Raw genomic sequence first — 14,484 nt, forward strand, 5'->3', positions numbered from 1 at the left:
TTGTTGATTTAAGATTTTAAATATATAAAAACAGGGGGAAAAAATGCGATGTTCGTATGATTGAATGGTTTCAAATTATAAGATGGCTTAGAATTAGCATAAGCATTGTCTACGCTAAGAAAAGACCAAAGTCTCAGAAGTCCAAAGTCTAATAAAATTGCCTGCTACCATTCACGATAAAAATAATCCGTAGACAGGGCTTAGGTGACCACTCAAGAAGTAATCTTTGATTAAATTTGTAGTTTGTGTAACAAGAATGGACTACTAGAAGCACCCAGTACTCATCATTTGACGTACTGCAGGTCATGCACAGTGAAAATTTAAATCACAACCCATGGTTTTCATTCTATTTTGACAGCCCAGCACCAAAATTATATTGACTGATAATATCGATTGCAGGATGAAAGCTTATCCTTGAAAACGACCTGAAATAGTGTCATGTCTGCTTTGAACCCAAAGTTGAGATGATTACCTCCCTTGTTCTTCAGGGTTTAGTTGTTGAGTTCTCTCCCCATTCTCTTTCAAAAAATTAAATCCGTTCTACTATATATCTCCGTGTAATGGATCCTCCTCAGTCCAGCTAGTTGTACCGGAACAGGAGTAACAATTTCAAGGTGTTTCTAGTAGCGAGTACCAAGTTGACGAAAGCTGTAGACAGCAATGGTTGTAATAAAGCGACCTATTCGTAAGTGCTCCCTACCACTCTACACAAACAAGAAGGTAAAATTACAGACAGAATCGAGCATTGTAGAACACTTCCAATGATACATAGTTCCATCCACAATATATACTAATACCTGATACTGCAAACTAAGAAACGTATAATATGTGGTGAAGACCACATACCTGCCGCACAGATAATTCAGAGTTCAGGGTTTAGAGCGTCTACATACCCGAAAGAAACCCTGCGGCTTTGCCACGTCGACAGCGGAGATGGGGCAAATTAGAATGAAAAGTCCCTTGGCTTGCTAAGAGAATACTTTAAAGAGCTGAAAAAACAGCTATAGAACCAACCACAGCAATTAATTTTGCTGATGTGATTCTCCACGTTAAGGTATGGTTGAAACAAACTCCCAGTTGATGCATTTCGGCTCATATAGACACCAATGCTGTACTCTCCTGTGGCAAAAGCTCAACATCTGTTTCAGAGGTGAGGGAATCCTGAAGAACGTCGGAACGGGTCACAGACTGCTGCGTCGCTGGCACCCGCTTGACTTCCATGAGAGAGAGAAACTTCTCCTTGATAGTGACCAAAGGGTGCGTGACTTTCAAAATGTATCGTTGCCGTTGGCCAGGTTCATGGATCCCCTCGTAAGCATCCCGCAGAAACACCGTGTCACGAGCACCTTTCCTGGAGACGTAGAAGTGCTCTGGATGGCGGACAAGAAGACCTCGCACCTGAAAGCAGATGCAGGGGTAATATAATGTCAGAGGCGATGCAACTAATTTGTTCAGCCGATTAAACAAAAGCGATTTTTTTTTTTTTTTAAAACAGAGGGGATCATTGGATAAGATCAGGAAGATGAGACCGCACTAAATGCAATTAATACCTGATTTGAGAACTTGAACTCCTTGCGGAAGTGAGTGAGGTGGTCCACATACAACCGCTTCTCTAAGGTCAGAGCTAAAAGCTCTTTGATCACAAGAACGGCGCGTTTTTCAGCTTCCGGCGACGCTGGATGAAGGTAGTTCGAGGCCTCATACGGTGAAGGACACTCTAGCTCGTGGAATTTGTACAGCACGTACTTGTCTTTGTTCGAGAGCCGATACCGTTTAGGCAGTTGAATTTCCAGCCTCGGAGGACTGTCTGTAGAGCAAAAGCACCGAATCAGAGCAAGATATCTTTAAAAATGTCGAGCAGGTCTCCAGAAGCAAGAATCGTCAAAAAACGTACCAAGACTATTTTCTTCCATTACGGCTCGAACTCTCTGTTCCTCTTCGGTTACGGCCAAACGGTCACTCCATTTAACAAGCTCCAGGATACGACCGTCCTCGTTGGTTGCATCTTCACCTTCAATTACACGGAAATACCTAGGATATTTATGCACCAACCGTTGCCTAAAGTCTTCGGGAAGACCCAGATCACGTGCTATGTGTGCAACTTTTCCTAGCAGAAGACGTTTGTCGTTGGACATCATAAGAAGTTTCCTCAATTTGGTGACGACTTCCACCTTCATATTCTTGCGAATTTCTAACTCTTCGTCGCAGATTGCGTCTGCCTCAGCCGTAAACTCAAACCAAGGGAGTTTCCCCGGCTCTACATTCTCGTGGACGGTGAACACACCTGGGTACCTCTTCAAGAATGCAATGATTCGTTTATTACCTGTCAGCCCTATGTAGTCTCTGCACTTGCCCAGATCCTGCAGAGTCATGGAATCCTCTGGGTCAGCAAGAAGTAGGTCCTTCACCTTGAGAACAATTTTCAGCTTCTTCTCTCTCTCGATAATATCGTCAAAATCTACTTCCTTAAGCTGCCGAACCCGCAAACTTGTGGGACAAAGCTTATCCACATGCCACTTCACAGATCTATCATCATGTGCTTGAGACGTGTCGTTTCCACTCGTTTGTCCATCGTCACTGGATCCTTCTTCCGCAGAATTCTCCTCCCAATTTATTGTAGCACGCCGTGAGTAGCTCCTAGCAAAACCCTCCATATTCGGGTAGACCCTCTCGCATTCAGCCCTAACGACTGACACCCAGCATTTGCGATCGTCTTTGTAACCGATTCCCCGATTGAAAAAATGCAAAACGGACAACCCAAAAACCGCTGAATTAACATTTTGCCTTAAGTTCTTCTGACAAGCTCGTAGGGTCTCATGGCTGCGAGAGCTGGCAGTGCTAGCAATGCCAACACCCAAGTGCGGATTCTCAAGCGAGGTCTGTCTTGCAGACAACACAGATTCCTGCGAAAACAACGACAGAGAGCTAGCCCATGATCGACAACCAGAAGACCCCGGCAGTCCGTACAAAGTTGCCTCTGCCGCTGTCCACGCACACCAAAATCTTCTCCTCAACGCCATGGTAGCAGACGGATCCCTCCCCATTCAAAACAGCAAAGACATTGTTGCGCATCAGAAAACGCCCAGTAACCAAAAACTGAGCTCCTGGTTCCTCCAACGACACCGAAAACCCAAAATCTATTACCGAGTCGAGGCTCTCGGCTTCGTTTCGTTGATCAACATCCTTCACGTTCCGAGTTGAGGATCATGGGTTGCAGAAGATTCAAGCCCCACAGTTTCACGATCGAAGATTAGCGCTTCAGGAGACTTGAGATTCTGAAGCCTCGCAATCGAGAATTAGGGTTTTGGAAGTTCAAGCCTCCGAACCTGCCCGCCCTTTAAACTTAAGAGCCTCTCCTTGTTTATTTTATTTATTTTTCTTTGTGCAGTTGTTAATAAAAAAATTAAAAATAAATAAATAAAATCTGAATTATATATTCACAGAGATATCTGAGATCCTCTACTGATACCGAAATTGTAGTTAAACTTCAAATATTTTGAGTGGTTAGTGTTAAATAATTTTTCTGTTTTGCAGGTTGTTGTCTGCTTGTGTATTACTTTCTATTTAATACAAGCGTCTCAACTGTCATAGAGTGACAGTAATCTAGTGTATAATATAAAATGATCATAAATTATTCACGTTATGTTCAAGAAATGAAATGATGAGGAAAGAACCCCAACAGCAAGGAGACAATAATAATAAAAATAATAACAACATCAACAACAAACAAAAATAGAAGGATTTTTTTGTATCACTATTGGGGATCATTTCGCAACAATTTATATTTACATTTAAATATTTAAATATGGTTTTTAAAAAATGGCTTCAGTTGTTAATAGGTGTGTACTTTACGTTTATAAATTTCAAGTCAAAAATCAAACTCTACAACTTATTTATTGCAAGTTTTGATTACAGCCACAATTTCAGATCAACATAAGTAACTGAACAACTGTAGCCATATTTTAAAGTGTAGGAATTGTCAAAATGTAATACTGTATACAATAGTATTTTTTGTGACTTAAGATTTTTTAAAGAATATATTACTTTGACATATCTGAATATTTACACAACAAAATAATGTATAATATTTTTAACGAATAAAAATATATCTTAGTTATTATAATATCATTATATTTTATGGTTTCTGATTTATTCAAAGTAAAATTGCATATATATATATATATATATATATATATACATATATGCATATATACACACACAAAAACATTTTCATGTGATGCAACTTTTTTATCGTTTTTTTAATTTCATACTATTTTTAACATATCAATCACAGTTTCAAGTCATAGGATGTTGAAATTAAAAAATTTACTGAAGAGATTTTTGTGATTATTATATAATAATTACATGATTCCAAAAGTCATAAACAAGAGTTGATTTAATAAAATCAATATTGAATTTGATGTAGAGAAATATTATTTGATGTTTATTTTTTTATTAATATAAATATATATTAATAAGAAAATTGATTATAATATCAATTTTATATTTTATACAAATTGATTAAAAATCATAAAAATTACAATCAAGCTACTTTGATTTCTAATAATAGTCACAAATGGATCATGTGCATGCCATTCTAATATAAGATATTGTCATGCTTGTCTTATATTAAGTAATATAGGACACAAATTTTCTCTAGTAAAGGTCACAAAGGACATTATTGGCAATCAATGAATTTAAACTTAATAAGTTAAAAAAGAGAAAATTAGAGTTTATCTCCTCTTTTAATAAAGATATGTAGTTGCTTTACAAAGCAAATATTGTTTGGAGTGTAAACAAGTCATATTTGTAGAAATTATTCCTCTTAGATTTATATGCTTCAACAAAATTTGATCTCTACTACAAGGGCTTTGCTCATGGACCATATGGATTTAAAAAAATAAATATTCTTTTGAACATGAAATATGGAGTGACTTCTATACTAGACTACTAATTTGGCAAGGTTTCATAGATTATGGGCAATTTTGTTACAAGTTCTTGAGGAAGAAACTAGACAAATACTACATAAAAAGAACCACATTCTAAAAAGATGGAACAAATCATGGATGGCAAAACAAATGCTAAGTTCTAGAACAATTAAGGCAATTGAATGGAACTTCAAAGAACTACAAAGTAGGCTGATAATACACAATAATAGGCTGACAATTTAAGAACTTATCTTACTTCAAGTAGTACTTTTAACTCTACCCAATAGAATATTAGGTGTGAAAGTGTCTTCTATAACTCATCATTGTATCAATGCATTCGCTATATCCCATTTTGAGTGTTTTTATTTTTATTTTTATTTTATTTTATTTTAAAAAGAAAACAACAAAACAAAAAACAAATAACAAAACTACAAAATTTACAAAATCTAATATTAAAATATTAACTTTAATGTTTTACAAACATGTAGGAGTAATAATCACTTTCAAAAAAAAACTTTATAATATTATAATTCTATTAATAAGTATATTACAAAATATATTAAAATAAACATCTATTATTACATATACAATGTGATGTGAAAAAAAAATACATAATTGTTGCGTAGATATCAAAAAAATAAAATTACAATATTTTATTTTAGTCACAAATATTTTGGTACCCACCTCTTGACTAATTTTAGTACCCTCAATCTTCAAATTAGTAATCTCAATAAAATAATTGTCACTGCTAGTCTTTATGTCTTCCACTCTTAAACAACCAACAAGCAACCATTCATCTCACGAGATGGCTCATGAAAGAGTGAGAGAGGCACACAAAATTTAATGCTTATGGTTGTTAAAGCTGTGTGACAATCCTCACTTTCTCCCTATTCCTACAACCCGAATGGGTGCACAATTGTTGCTGAATTGTCGGTGTCGAATGTTTGCTGGTTTGAGTGTCACACAATGCGTCGCCATACATTCACTGGCGATGTCTATCCCTCGCGAGATCGGTGCATCACAAGGTCCGCTAGCTTATGAGGACAAGGCGGAATCTGGCTCAGCTGGTTTGGGGATGTTGGAGATTCTCGATAGCGCAGCTGCTTGCACGCTGGCCAAGCGGTGCAGTCTCCCGATGGGTCTCGAGCTGGGTCCCTACTGATTCTCCTCCTCAGGTTCGTCTCGCAATGCTTCCTGCAGCAGGAATATCTCCTCCTCACTACGCCAAATCTCAGCCAGTTTTCGGCGCTGATACCTCCTCCACGCCGCTTGAATGAACGACGGCGCCCATGTTCGCCAGTGGTGGGAATAGTACCGGAACGATTGTTGGAGTTGTATGCTGTGAAGCTTCCGGAACTGGTTGGCCACAAACTTGAGGTCGCCTGCCGAGAGGGGAAATGCTTCCACCTCCATGACGGTCCTCATGTACGCTAATCATATTGCGGAACTTGGTCGTTGTAATTGCAAACAGAGGTGAACACACATTTTACGGCAGAAATCAGGTTCAACGAAGGTTTCATGGTTCAGGTAGCAGACAATATACCTCAAACCTAGCAAGCAGAGCCACAAACTGTAGAAGTATCTCGTTATAAAATTTGTGGCAGTAATATTGTTCGCCATTCCAACATTGAAGATTCCGTAATTGAAATTATCAACTGAGAAGTCTTCTGCTCCAACTGTGCTTGCTAACCACGCCTCACGACCAGGGATTGCAAGAGAAGCACAACCCAAAAACTTGGGTTGACACAAAGCCTCGTTGGCACACACTCCTGCCCAGCACTTTTGCTCCCGTTCGGCTGCCATCATGTACATGAAAGCGCCTTCTTTGTCCCTAGTGTTGGAGCTGAGCAATTCATTCTTGGAATCACGACTTCTATCACCAACTGCAATGGCCAAGTGGAATGAGCTCTGAACGGGTAAACGACGGGAAAAACCTTGACTTTTCGTAGAATGCTTCGCTCAACGTGCATGGTATGCTGTGTCGAGATACTAATCTGAGGAATTGGCAATACGGCCACAAGGTCGACCCAGAAAGTTTTTCGCAGGTAGCGAGTGGCGATCTTCTTGGGGTCTGTTACGAGGTCACCACGTCCAAATACACGAGACGAAGGGGCAATGTAGGCTGTTTTGAACTGAACTGAAGGAATATGTGGATCATGTGCAAGAAGTCAGTGATGCTTCGGAACTCGGTAGCGGATTCCTTGAGGCCGTCCGAGATTCCAATGCAGTTGTATCGGTCGTCAAAATAAGGGAGGTAATAAAAGAGAGGATCCACCGAGATAGCTACCAAGCACGAGGCCATGAAGACGGTGTTCCATCGTTGGAGGGATACGCTCGTGGGGTCCAAGTTCGTCTTCTTCCCTGACTTAGAGTCGCTTTGGTCGTAAGCTTGAGAGCTTTTGAGCTTCACGTTGTTGCTTCGCCTCCGCGGAGTGCCCGAGGTTCCCTTCTCCAACACCTGTCGCACCGGAGCCTCGCAAATTTGCCGAAAATTATTGGTCTCTCCAATTCAGTGGTCCATCAGTGTCGAAATCGTATCTATCATTTTCGTCATGATCGGATTGAAACCTGGCACAGATAACAGCTTTATGATTTCGAATCCTTGGAATGACGAAACCAGGCCGGTGACTACCCAAATTTTCCCAAGAAGAGTGCATTACCTGACGAATCTCTTCAGATGGCCATCCATTTCAATCACCTTCGTGGAGTCCCTCATTCAAGTGCGCCAGAGCGAGCTGCGTCCTTGTGAATGCTCGTAGCGCGGCAGTCAGCTGCTCTCCACTAGCGTGAACGTGACCTCTATCGAAACTGCAATGGTTAAGCCCTACCTCAGCGCTGCACACAGCACGGCACATTTGAAACTTAAACAATTGTCCTTGTGCCAACCCAAGCTACAACATTTCATCATCTGATGCTTGGCTTGGGTGGCTCGCCATCGCATATTACGATGCTGGTAAGCTTCAGAACTGAACAACTTGTCTGACTGCGAATAATACGAAGAAGAAGAAGAAGTCTAGGCTGCTATATGAACAACCGAGGACGTAAGTGCCATCTACTCCCTGCTCCACGCGCCATCAAGTGGGATACACAACTGAGCTCAGATTTCTAGATCTTCTAGTTATCCTTCGACATCATCCCGTCTCCAGGACATGCAAATTGTCCATGCAACACGAATTAGGCTGCTGGTTTAAGTTCCGTACCATAAACTGAACGGGCAGTGCAACTGCACACAACAGCTTTGGAAGCTATTCATCTGCTGGCGATTGGAACTGTTCCTCAAAGCGTTACTGTAGCAAATTAGCCGGATCCGTGCAATATGGTGAGCCCACCGGCCGACTCACCTACCTGCGGCATCTAGTATATACCGCACACCAACCACTAGACCAGAACCGTGTAGCCTGAAATGCAAATCAGCTGCTGCTAGGGACCGCTCAGAAAACGAAGGTTTTCTGGGCCAAGTGACACTCGACGAAAACGTCGCCGGGCGGTGCTCGGACGAGGATTGCGACTTCAAACACACACTTCTCGTATCTGAATTGCACTGTGTGGAGTGTCCAAGGATGATCGACAACGGAGTCTGGTGTCGAGGCGACAGAGGCCCTAGAACAGCGAAGTCGTGCCGCTCCATGCCGCTCCATGCTGCTGAGCGAGTCCCACGTTCGACATTCTAGTGTTTAGACCTCTCCAGTGCACACCCACTCATCCAACCACACAGATGCCGTCTCATCTTCAGCGCTCCCGTTTCATCTTCAGGACAGCGGCGGATCGTCGTACTTCCGTAACGAGGCCACAGTCGCAATCCGGCTTGCTAGACAACCCAAAGTTGGATGCGAATGTGATGAAGATTCCATCACAGGAGATGGAGACTGGTTCGAACCAACCGTGGTCCGAATCGCATCAACATCCTCCCCAGATTTTCAATGCTACCAATAGGCATTGCGATATATTTAGCAGGCTCTTTTTCGAGCTGCTCGGAGCAATGAATGGCGTGGTAAACTCACCGCATTCTGCATGTACATGCCATAAGCAGCCAAAGCAGCATCAGCAAAACACACACATCTATCGACACTGTACTTTCTTCTTGTCGACGTCGATGCGCACTCCAACATTTGTCGAGACTGATTTTTAACACTTACTTGGGATGGTCTATGATGGCTAAAACCTTGAATCTGAGTTGATATGAGATTTTATTAAATTCTCCCTTTTATTCCTTCCATATCCGTTTTTAGCCTTCATCCCCAAGTCAGCAGTTGTGGAAACTTCAAACCATCAGTTGATCGATCGTGCTCTTCGGCGTTCAAGTTGTTTTTGGGCTCTTCGATCCATGCTCGGTGATGGTCACTCCCCTGCATATTTCTGGGTTCATGAAAATGTGTGTAGAAATGAAACGAGGGTGTTGGATTGTTGTCCGCCTAAGCTTTGCTTTCAATTGTGCACTTCAGAGTAGGTCACAAGTGAACCTGTATACTCCTTCAGAGCATAAGCCTGTTCTAATAAAATAAAATAAAACATTAGTATGCAATGGGCACTTTGACTGCATTAGAAGGATTGGGGTTTAGATAATTCATTCCATGCTTGTTTGTTATTATATTTGGGATGGAAAGATTAGCAGTAAGGACAATGTTCTTCATAATGACATGGTGTCATGTACATACAACAAATTATATTTTTTTAGTGTTTCATAAGATTATGTAATTTTTTTATTTTTTTTACAGATTTTTGTGTTGTTTTTTGTAATTTTTTTGGGATTATTAGAAGTTTTTTAGAAGCATTTATTTATCGCCTTTCATAATCTCATAATAGTCTTCTAAATGTTTTCAATGTCTCTCTCTCTTGTATCAATAGCTTGTTACCTAAAGAGAAGATATTATGCAATTAGGCAAGGTGTCTATTCACAGATATATTTATTGTGGTTGGATTGTAGACATTAAGTGACAAGATATAGTGGTGTACAATTTAAAAGTTTGAAGAACTTAGTAAATGTAGAAATGTATATGTAATTGAGGCTTAAGTAGAATATGTGTGTGTATTTATTCTTTGTAGATTAGTGAAAAGGGTTTTAAATAAGGTTTACTACTTTGGAAGGAATTAATATCCTAGGTTGTTTCTTTGTTGTATGAAACTTATTCTTATTCAATGCCTTTGTTAGCATGTTAGCATACTGCTCTTTGAAAGAAACATATTTAATATGAATCTTTTTAGCTTCTACTTTTTGGTAGGTGAAATACCAATTTACTTCAAAATGCTTGATACAATTATAGAAAATTAGATTCTTAATCAATTTAATAGTACTTTGATTTTTTATACCAAAAAAGATATTAAAGACATGAATCTTGAAGAAAGAAAATCCTCAATATACTCTTGTGTCATTGAAGAGAACTAGAAAGACACTCAAAAGGTGATGTAATATTAAACTAGAATGTCTATTATCAAAAACATGAAGACTAGAAAGTCTTGAAATAAGACTAAGGACTAGAAATACGTTGACAAGAATGAAGAAGGCTTCACTCTTGCCTCTATATGTACTCTTAACTAGGAGCTATGTGGCAATGTCTTATACGACCTCCAAAATGTGTTGACTTTATAAGACATGTATCTTAAGTTGCAAGAGAAGTTTTCTATATGTATACTAGATAGTTAGCTTGTTTTGCAAGCTACCAACACGTGGTTAATTTGTTGACCAAGTTTCTAAGCTATCAATCAACTACAAACATATGTAAAGTCAAGCAATGTCTATGAAGCTTATAGGAAGTTTTTTTAAAAGGTCTTATTAAATTAATCTATTTTAATCTATTTTTACCTATTTCTATCTAATTATATGACTATTTATTAGAGTACCTATGTATATCCATGACATTATCCCTCCTTTTATGGACGAGTTCCATGAAAAACGGTCTTCATATTTTGAGGAAATTCAAGATGTGGTGAATTGTATTTGCCACATACTTTGATCTTTATTTTCTTTGAAGATAGTTGATAGGCCCTTTCAACCATCAATACTATTTCATACCAAGGTGAGAAGACCATCCTATTATTTGGTCGTTGTTGAGGCCTTTATAACTTCTTTCAAATAAAATATTTGAAACATCATTAGGAGTTGTTTCTACCTCTATTAAAATCACCAAACATTGGGAGTTTCTTCCAAGATCGTGATACCAAATATGTTGTATCTCGCCATCTATTCGAGGAAGGATATATCGTTCTTGAGGATCTTCATTTCAATTCTATCATCTTTAAAATTGCAACAGTTACAATGTTTCATATAGTAAGTCTACAAATGAAAGTTCTTGAGCTGAATTTGTTAGTTATTGATTTTCCATCTCCTTAGCATCACAAATACATAGAAGCTACAAAGAAAGATAGAAGGTAGAATGTTATCTTCTTTTGATCTTGTTCTTTTATAACAAAGATCTGCTATTCTTCATCTTAGTTTTGATGGATGTCGTTGATGAAAAGCTTCAACTCTGTTTGTTGCATTTGTAAGATACTTTAATTGCTCTTATGTATATTCACTAATATCATATCTATGCCAATGAATAAGATATTCTAACTTATTTCTGCACTGCCTTGACTCTAAGACTTCTTCCACTTCAAACTCTTGATTATTATCGACTTCTATAAGAGGAAGTGGAATTTGTCCTCTTCTCGAAATATTTACTGTCTTATATGGCTTAAGAAGGGATACATGAAATATAAGGTGGATCTTCATAGACTCTAGTAGATGTAATCAATAAGCAATAAGATTGATTTGTTCACAAATAAGAAAAGGTTTGAGCCTACGATAGTTTAACTTATCACAAAGACAAGTAGTCTTGATGTCATGACAAAGTAACCATATATTATCACCTATATTGAATTGTAGTTGTTCCTTACAATAGGCATCTTCGTTGGTCTTTTGTCGTTCTTGAGCTTCTTTTAATTATGTCTTCATTGTTGCATGTAGCTCTAAGAAATGATTTGCTAAATCTTCCGCCACAAGATTATCAACGTTTGAAAAGTCAAAAGTATCAAGTAATAGATGATAACCTTAATTAACAAAGAAAGGTATTTGTTGAGTAGAAGAATGCATCAAATTATTATAAGCAATCTTTGCCAATGGCAAAAGAGTTGTCCAATCATCTTGACGATAGTTGATGGTACACCTCAAATACTACTGCAAAACTTAATTCACCTATTTTGTTTGCCTATCAATTTGAAGATGAAAAGCCAAAGAGAACTTTATAGCCACCATTAGAATCTTGAATAGAGTTCTCTAAAAACTTGATACAAATTGAATTCTCTTATCTAACATAATATCCTTTGGCAATCTATAATAGCGATAGATATTATCAATGAAAAGTTTAGCTATTTTTTCACCTAAAATATATTTTGTACATGATACAAAATGTATCATTTTGGTGAACTGATCTATAATTATAAATATAAAGTTATATAAACTAGAACTTAGAAGATTTGTAATAAAATCCATAGAAATAGAAGACCATGGTTATTCAAGTATAGGCAATAGTTGAAGAAGTCCATAGGATTGATGACGAGGAGCTTTTGATTTAAAAAAAAATGTCACATGACTGAAAAAAGTCTTTTACTGCTTTCGACATTTGCAACCACCAAAAATCTCTAGATATAAGCTCTAAAGTCCTGTTGTATCTAAAATGTCATGTTGTTGGAAAGTCATGATATATTTGAAGAACACATAAACGTGCTTCTCCTTCTGGAATAATGATATGCTCCAATGGGCTTGATGACAATTCAAAATACGTTCCAATATGAAATACTCAAGATTTTTGTGATCTATATATACTATGATTAGACTTGAAGCACCTTCTAAATAATGAAACCATTCTTGAAATGAATCTATAATTGCATGAAGTTTTTTGTTATGGATCTCATAGTTAATCTTGGATGTTGAAAATTTCTTTGAATGAAAAGATACTAGATGGAATTTGTCATCTGTTCTCATTTGTGACAAAACTACATCCAAGGCAAAGTCTGATGCATCTATTTCCATAAAGAATACTTTAGAAAAGTTGACGCAATATAAAGTTGATACAGAAGTAAAATCTTTCTTCAAAGCAACAAACAATGCTTTGGCTTCTTTATTCCATTCAAGTTTGTCTTTACAAGTCAAATATATAAGTAGAGCTACAACTTAAAAAATATTTTTGATAAAGATTCAACAATAATTGGCAAAGCTCAAAAAACATTGCAAGTATCTTACTGTTCTTGGAATCTTTCAATCTATGATAGTTTGGACCTTCTTTGGATCCATTATAAGGCCTTCATTGGAAATGATGTATCCCAAAAAAGTCAACTTGAGTAGTGTGGAATATACACTTTTCCATCTTTGCATATAATCTTACATCTCTTAGTTTTTATAATACATGATGAACATGAATTTCATTCTCTTTTATATTCTTAGAATAGATTAAAATATCATCTAAATAATAAATAAAAAAATCATCAAAAAATTCACAAAAAACATCATTCATTAGATGTTGAAAATTAGTTAGTACATTCGTGAGTCGAAAAGACATGAAATTAATTTTAAAATGTCTATACCTAGTTTTGAAAGCAGTCTTCTGTTCATCTCCTTCTTTAATATAGATGAGGTTATATGCTCTTCATAGATCTATTTTTTTATAGATCTTTGCTTGATTTAATTAATTAAGAAGTCTTGAAATCAAATACAGATGATACTTATTCTTGACGGTGATCTTCTTAAGTCCTCAATAATCAACATACATTCCTAGAGATCTAACTTTTTTCTTCACAAATAAGATAGGAGCGCCAGTTGGAGATTTAGAATGGCATATAAAGTTCTTAGCCAAGTTCTCATCAATGTATTCTTTAAGTACAATCAACTCATTTTGTGATAGGCTATAGATTGATCCAAACAATGGTTGAGTTCTTTCTTGAAGATTGATGGTAAAATCATAAAGATGATACTTTAGAAGAAAATTTACATTTTTCTTTCAAAAACATCCTCGAAATCTTGATATTGGCTAGTAATACCATTTGATATCTTCTCACCATCAGCAATGAGCATCACATATATAACAAAAGATGGCCCTTCATTTGCGGCATGCATGAAAGCTCTTGCACCTATCAATAAGGGCTTAAATATACTAAACTTATGGATTTGTACTTTCCTAGCAAGATCTTCGACTAAACAATGGGAGAAATCAAGATTGCAAGAGATCCAATCTATCTGAGGGTTATATCTTTTTAACATCAATAATCCTAAAATAATTGGATTAAAATGAGATTTAATCATATTAAATATTTCTAAACTATTATGACTACTAGTTGCTATTTCTATAGGAATAATTTTATATGTAACATTGTCAAAAGATAATGAATGTTCATCTATTACTTCTACATGCACAAATTTGATTTTCTTAACTAAAGATATATCTTATTTTTTGACAAAGTCTTCATCTATAAAACAAGCTGAGGCTCTTAAATCCAATAAGGCTAAGAATTTGTGATTTTTTGGTCCTAAATAGACTTCTATTATAAAACAAGATGAAAGATCAGAGGAAAGAGAAGAAAGAGT

At 37.2% G+C, this 14,484-nt stretch overlaps 1 protein-coding gene and 1 pseudogene across 2 annotated transcripts; both read right to left on the minus strand.

The window, feature by feature from the left end:
• Positions 1-200: 200 nt before the first annotated feature.
• On the minus strand, positions 201-3,041 carry LOC112277695 (protein WHAT'S THIS FACTOR 1 homolog, chloroplastic). The gene is made up of 4 exons (XM_024510321.3): positions 1,895-3,041; positions 1,551-1,807; positions 894-1,398; positions 201-704 (listed from the first exon to the last, which is right to left on the minus strand). The coding sequence occupies exons 1-3, from the start codon at positions 3,018-3,020 to the stop codon at positions 1,093-1,095; spliced, it is 1,689 nt and encodes a 562-aa protein (XP_024366089.2). The 5' UTR covers positions 3,021-3,041; the 3' UTR covers positions 201-704; positions 894-1,092.
• Positions 3,042-5,512: 2,471 nt separating this feature from the next.
• LOC112277646 (protein CNGC15a-like) lies at positions 5,513-8,065 on the minus strand (annotated as a pseudogene). Its single transcript, XR_016501222.1, has 2 exons — positions 7,589-8,065; positions 5,513-7,496 (listed from the first exon to the last, which is right to left on the minus strand). The product of XR_016501222.1 is annotated as a protein CNGC15a-like (transcript).
• Positions 8,066-14,484: the final 6,419 nt, after the last annotated feature.

This window comes from Physcomitrium patens, chromosome 26 (genome assembly GCF_059467195.1).
Source record: "Physcomitrium patens ecotype Gransden chromosome 26, ASM5946719v1, whole genome shotgun sequence".
NCBI classification, from domain to species: domain Eukaryota; kingdom Viridiplantae; phylum Streptophyta; class Bryopsida; order Funariales; family Funariaceae; genus Physcomitrium; species Physcomitrium patens.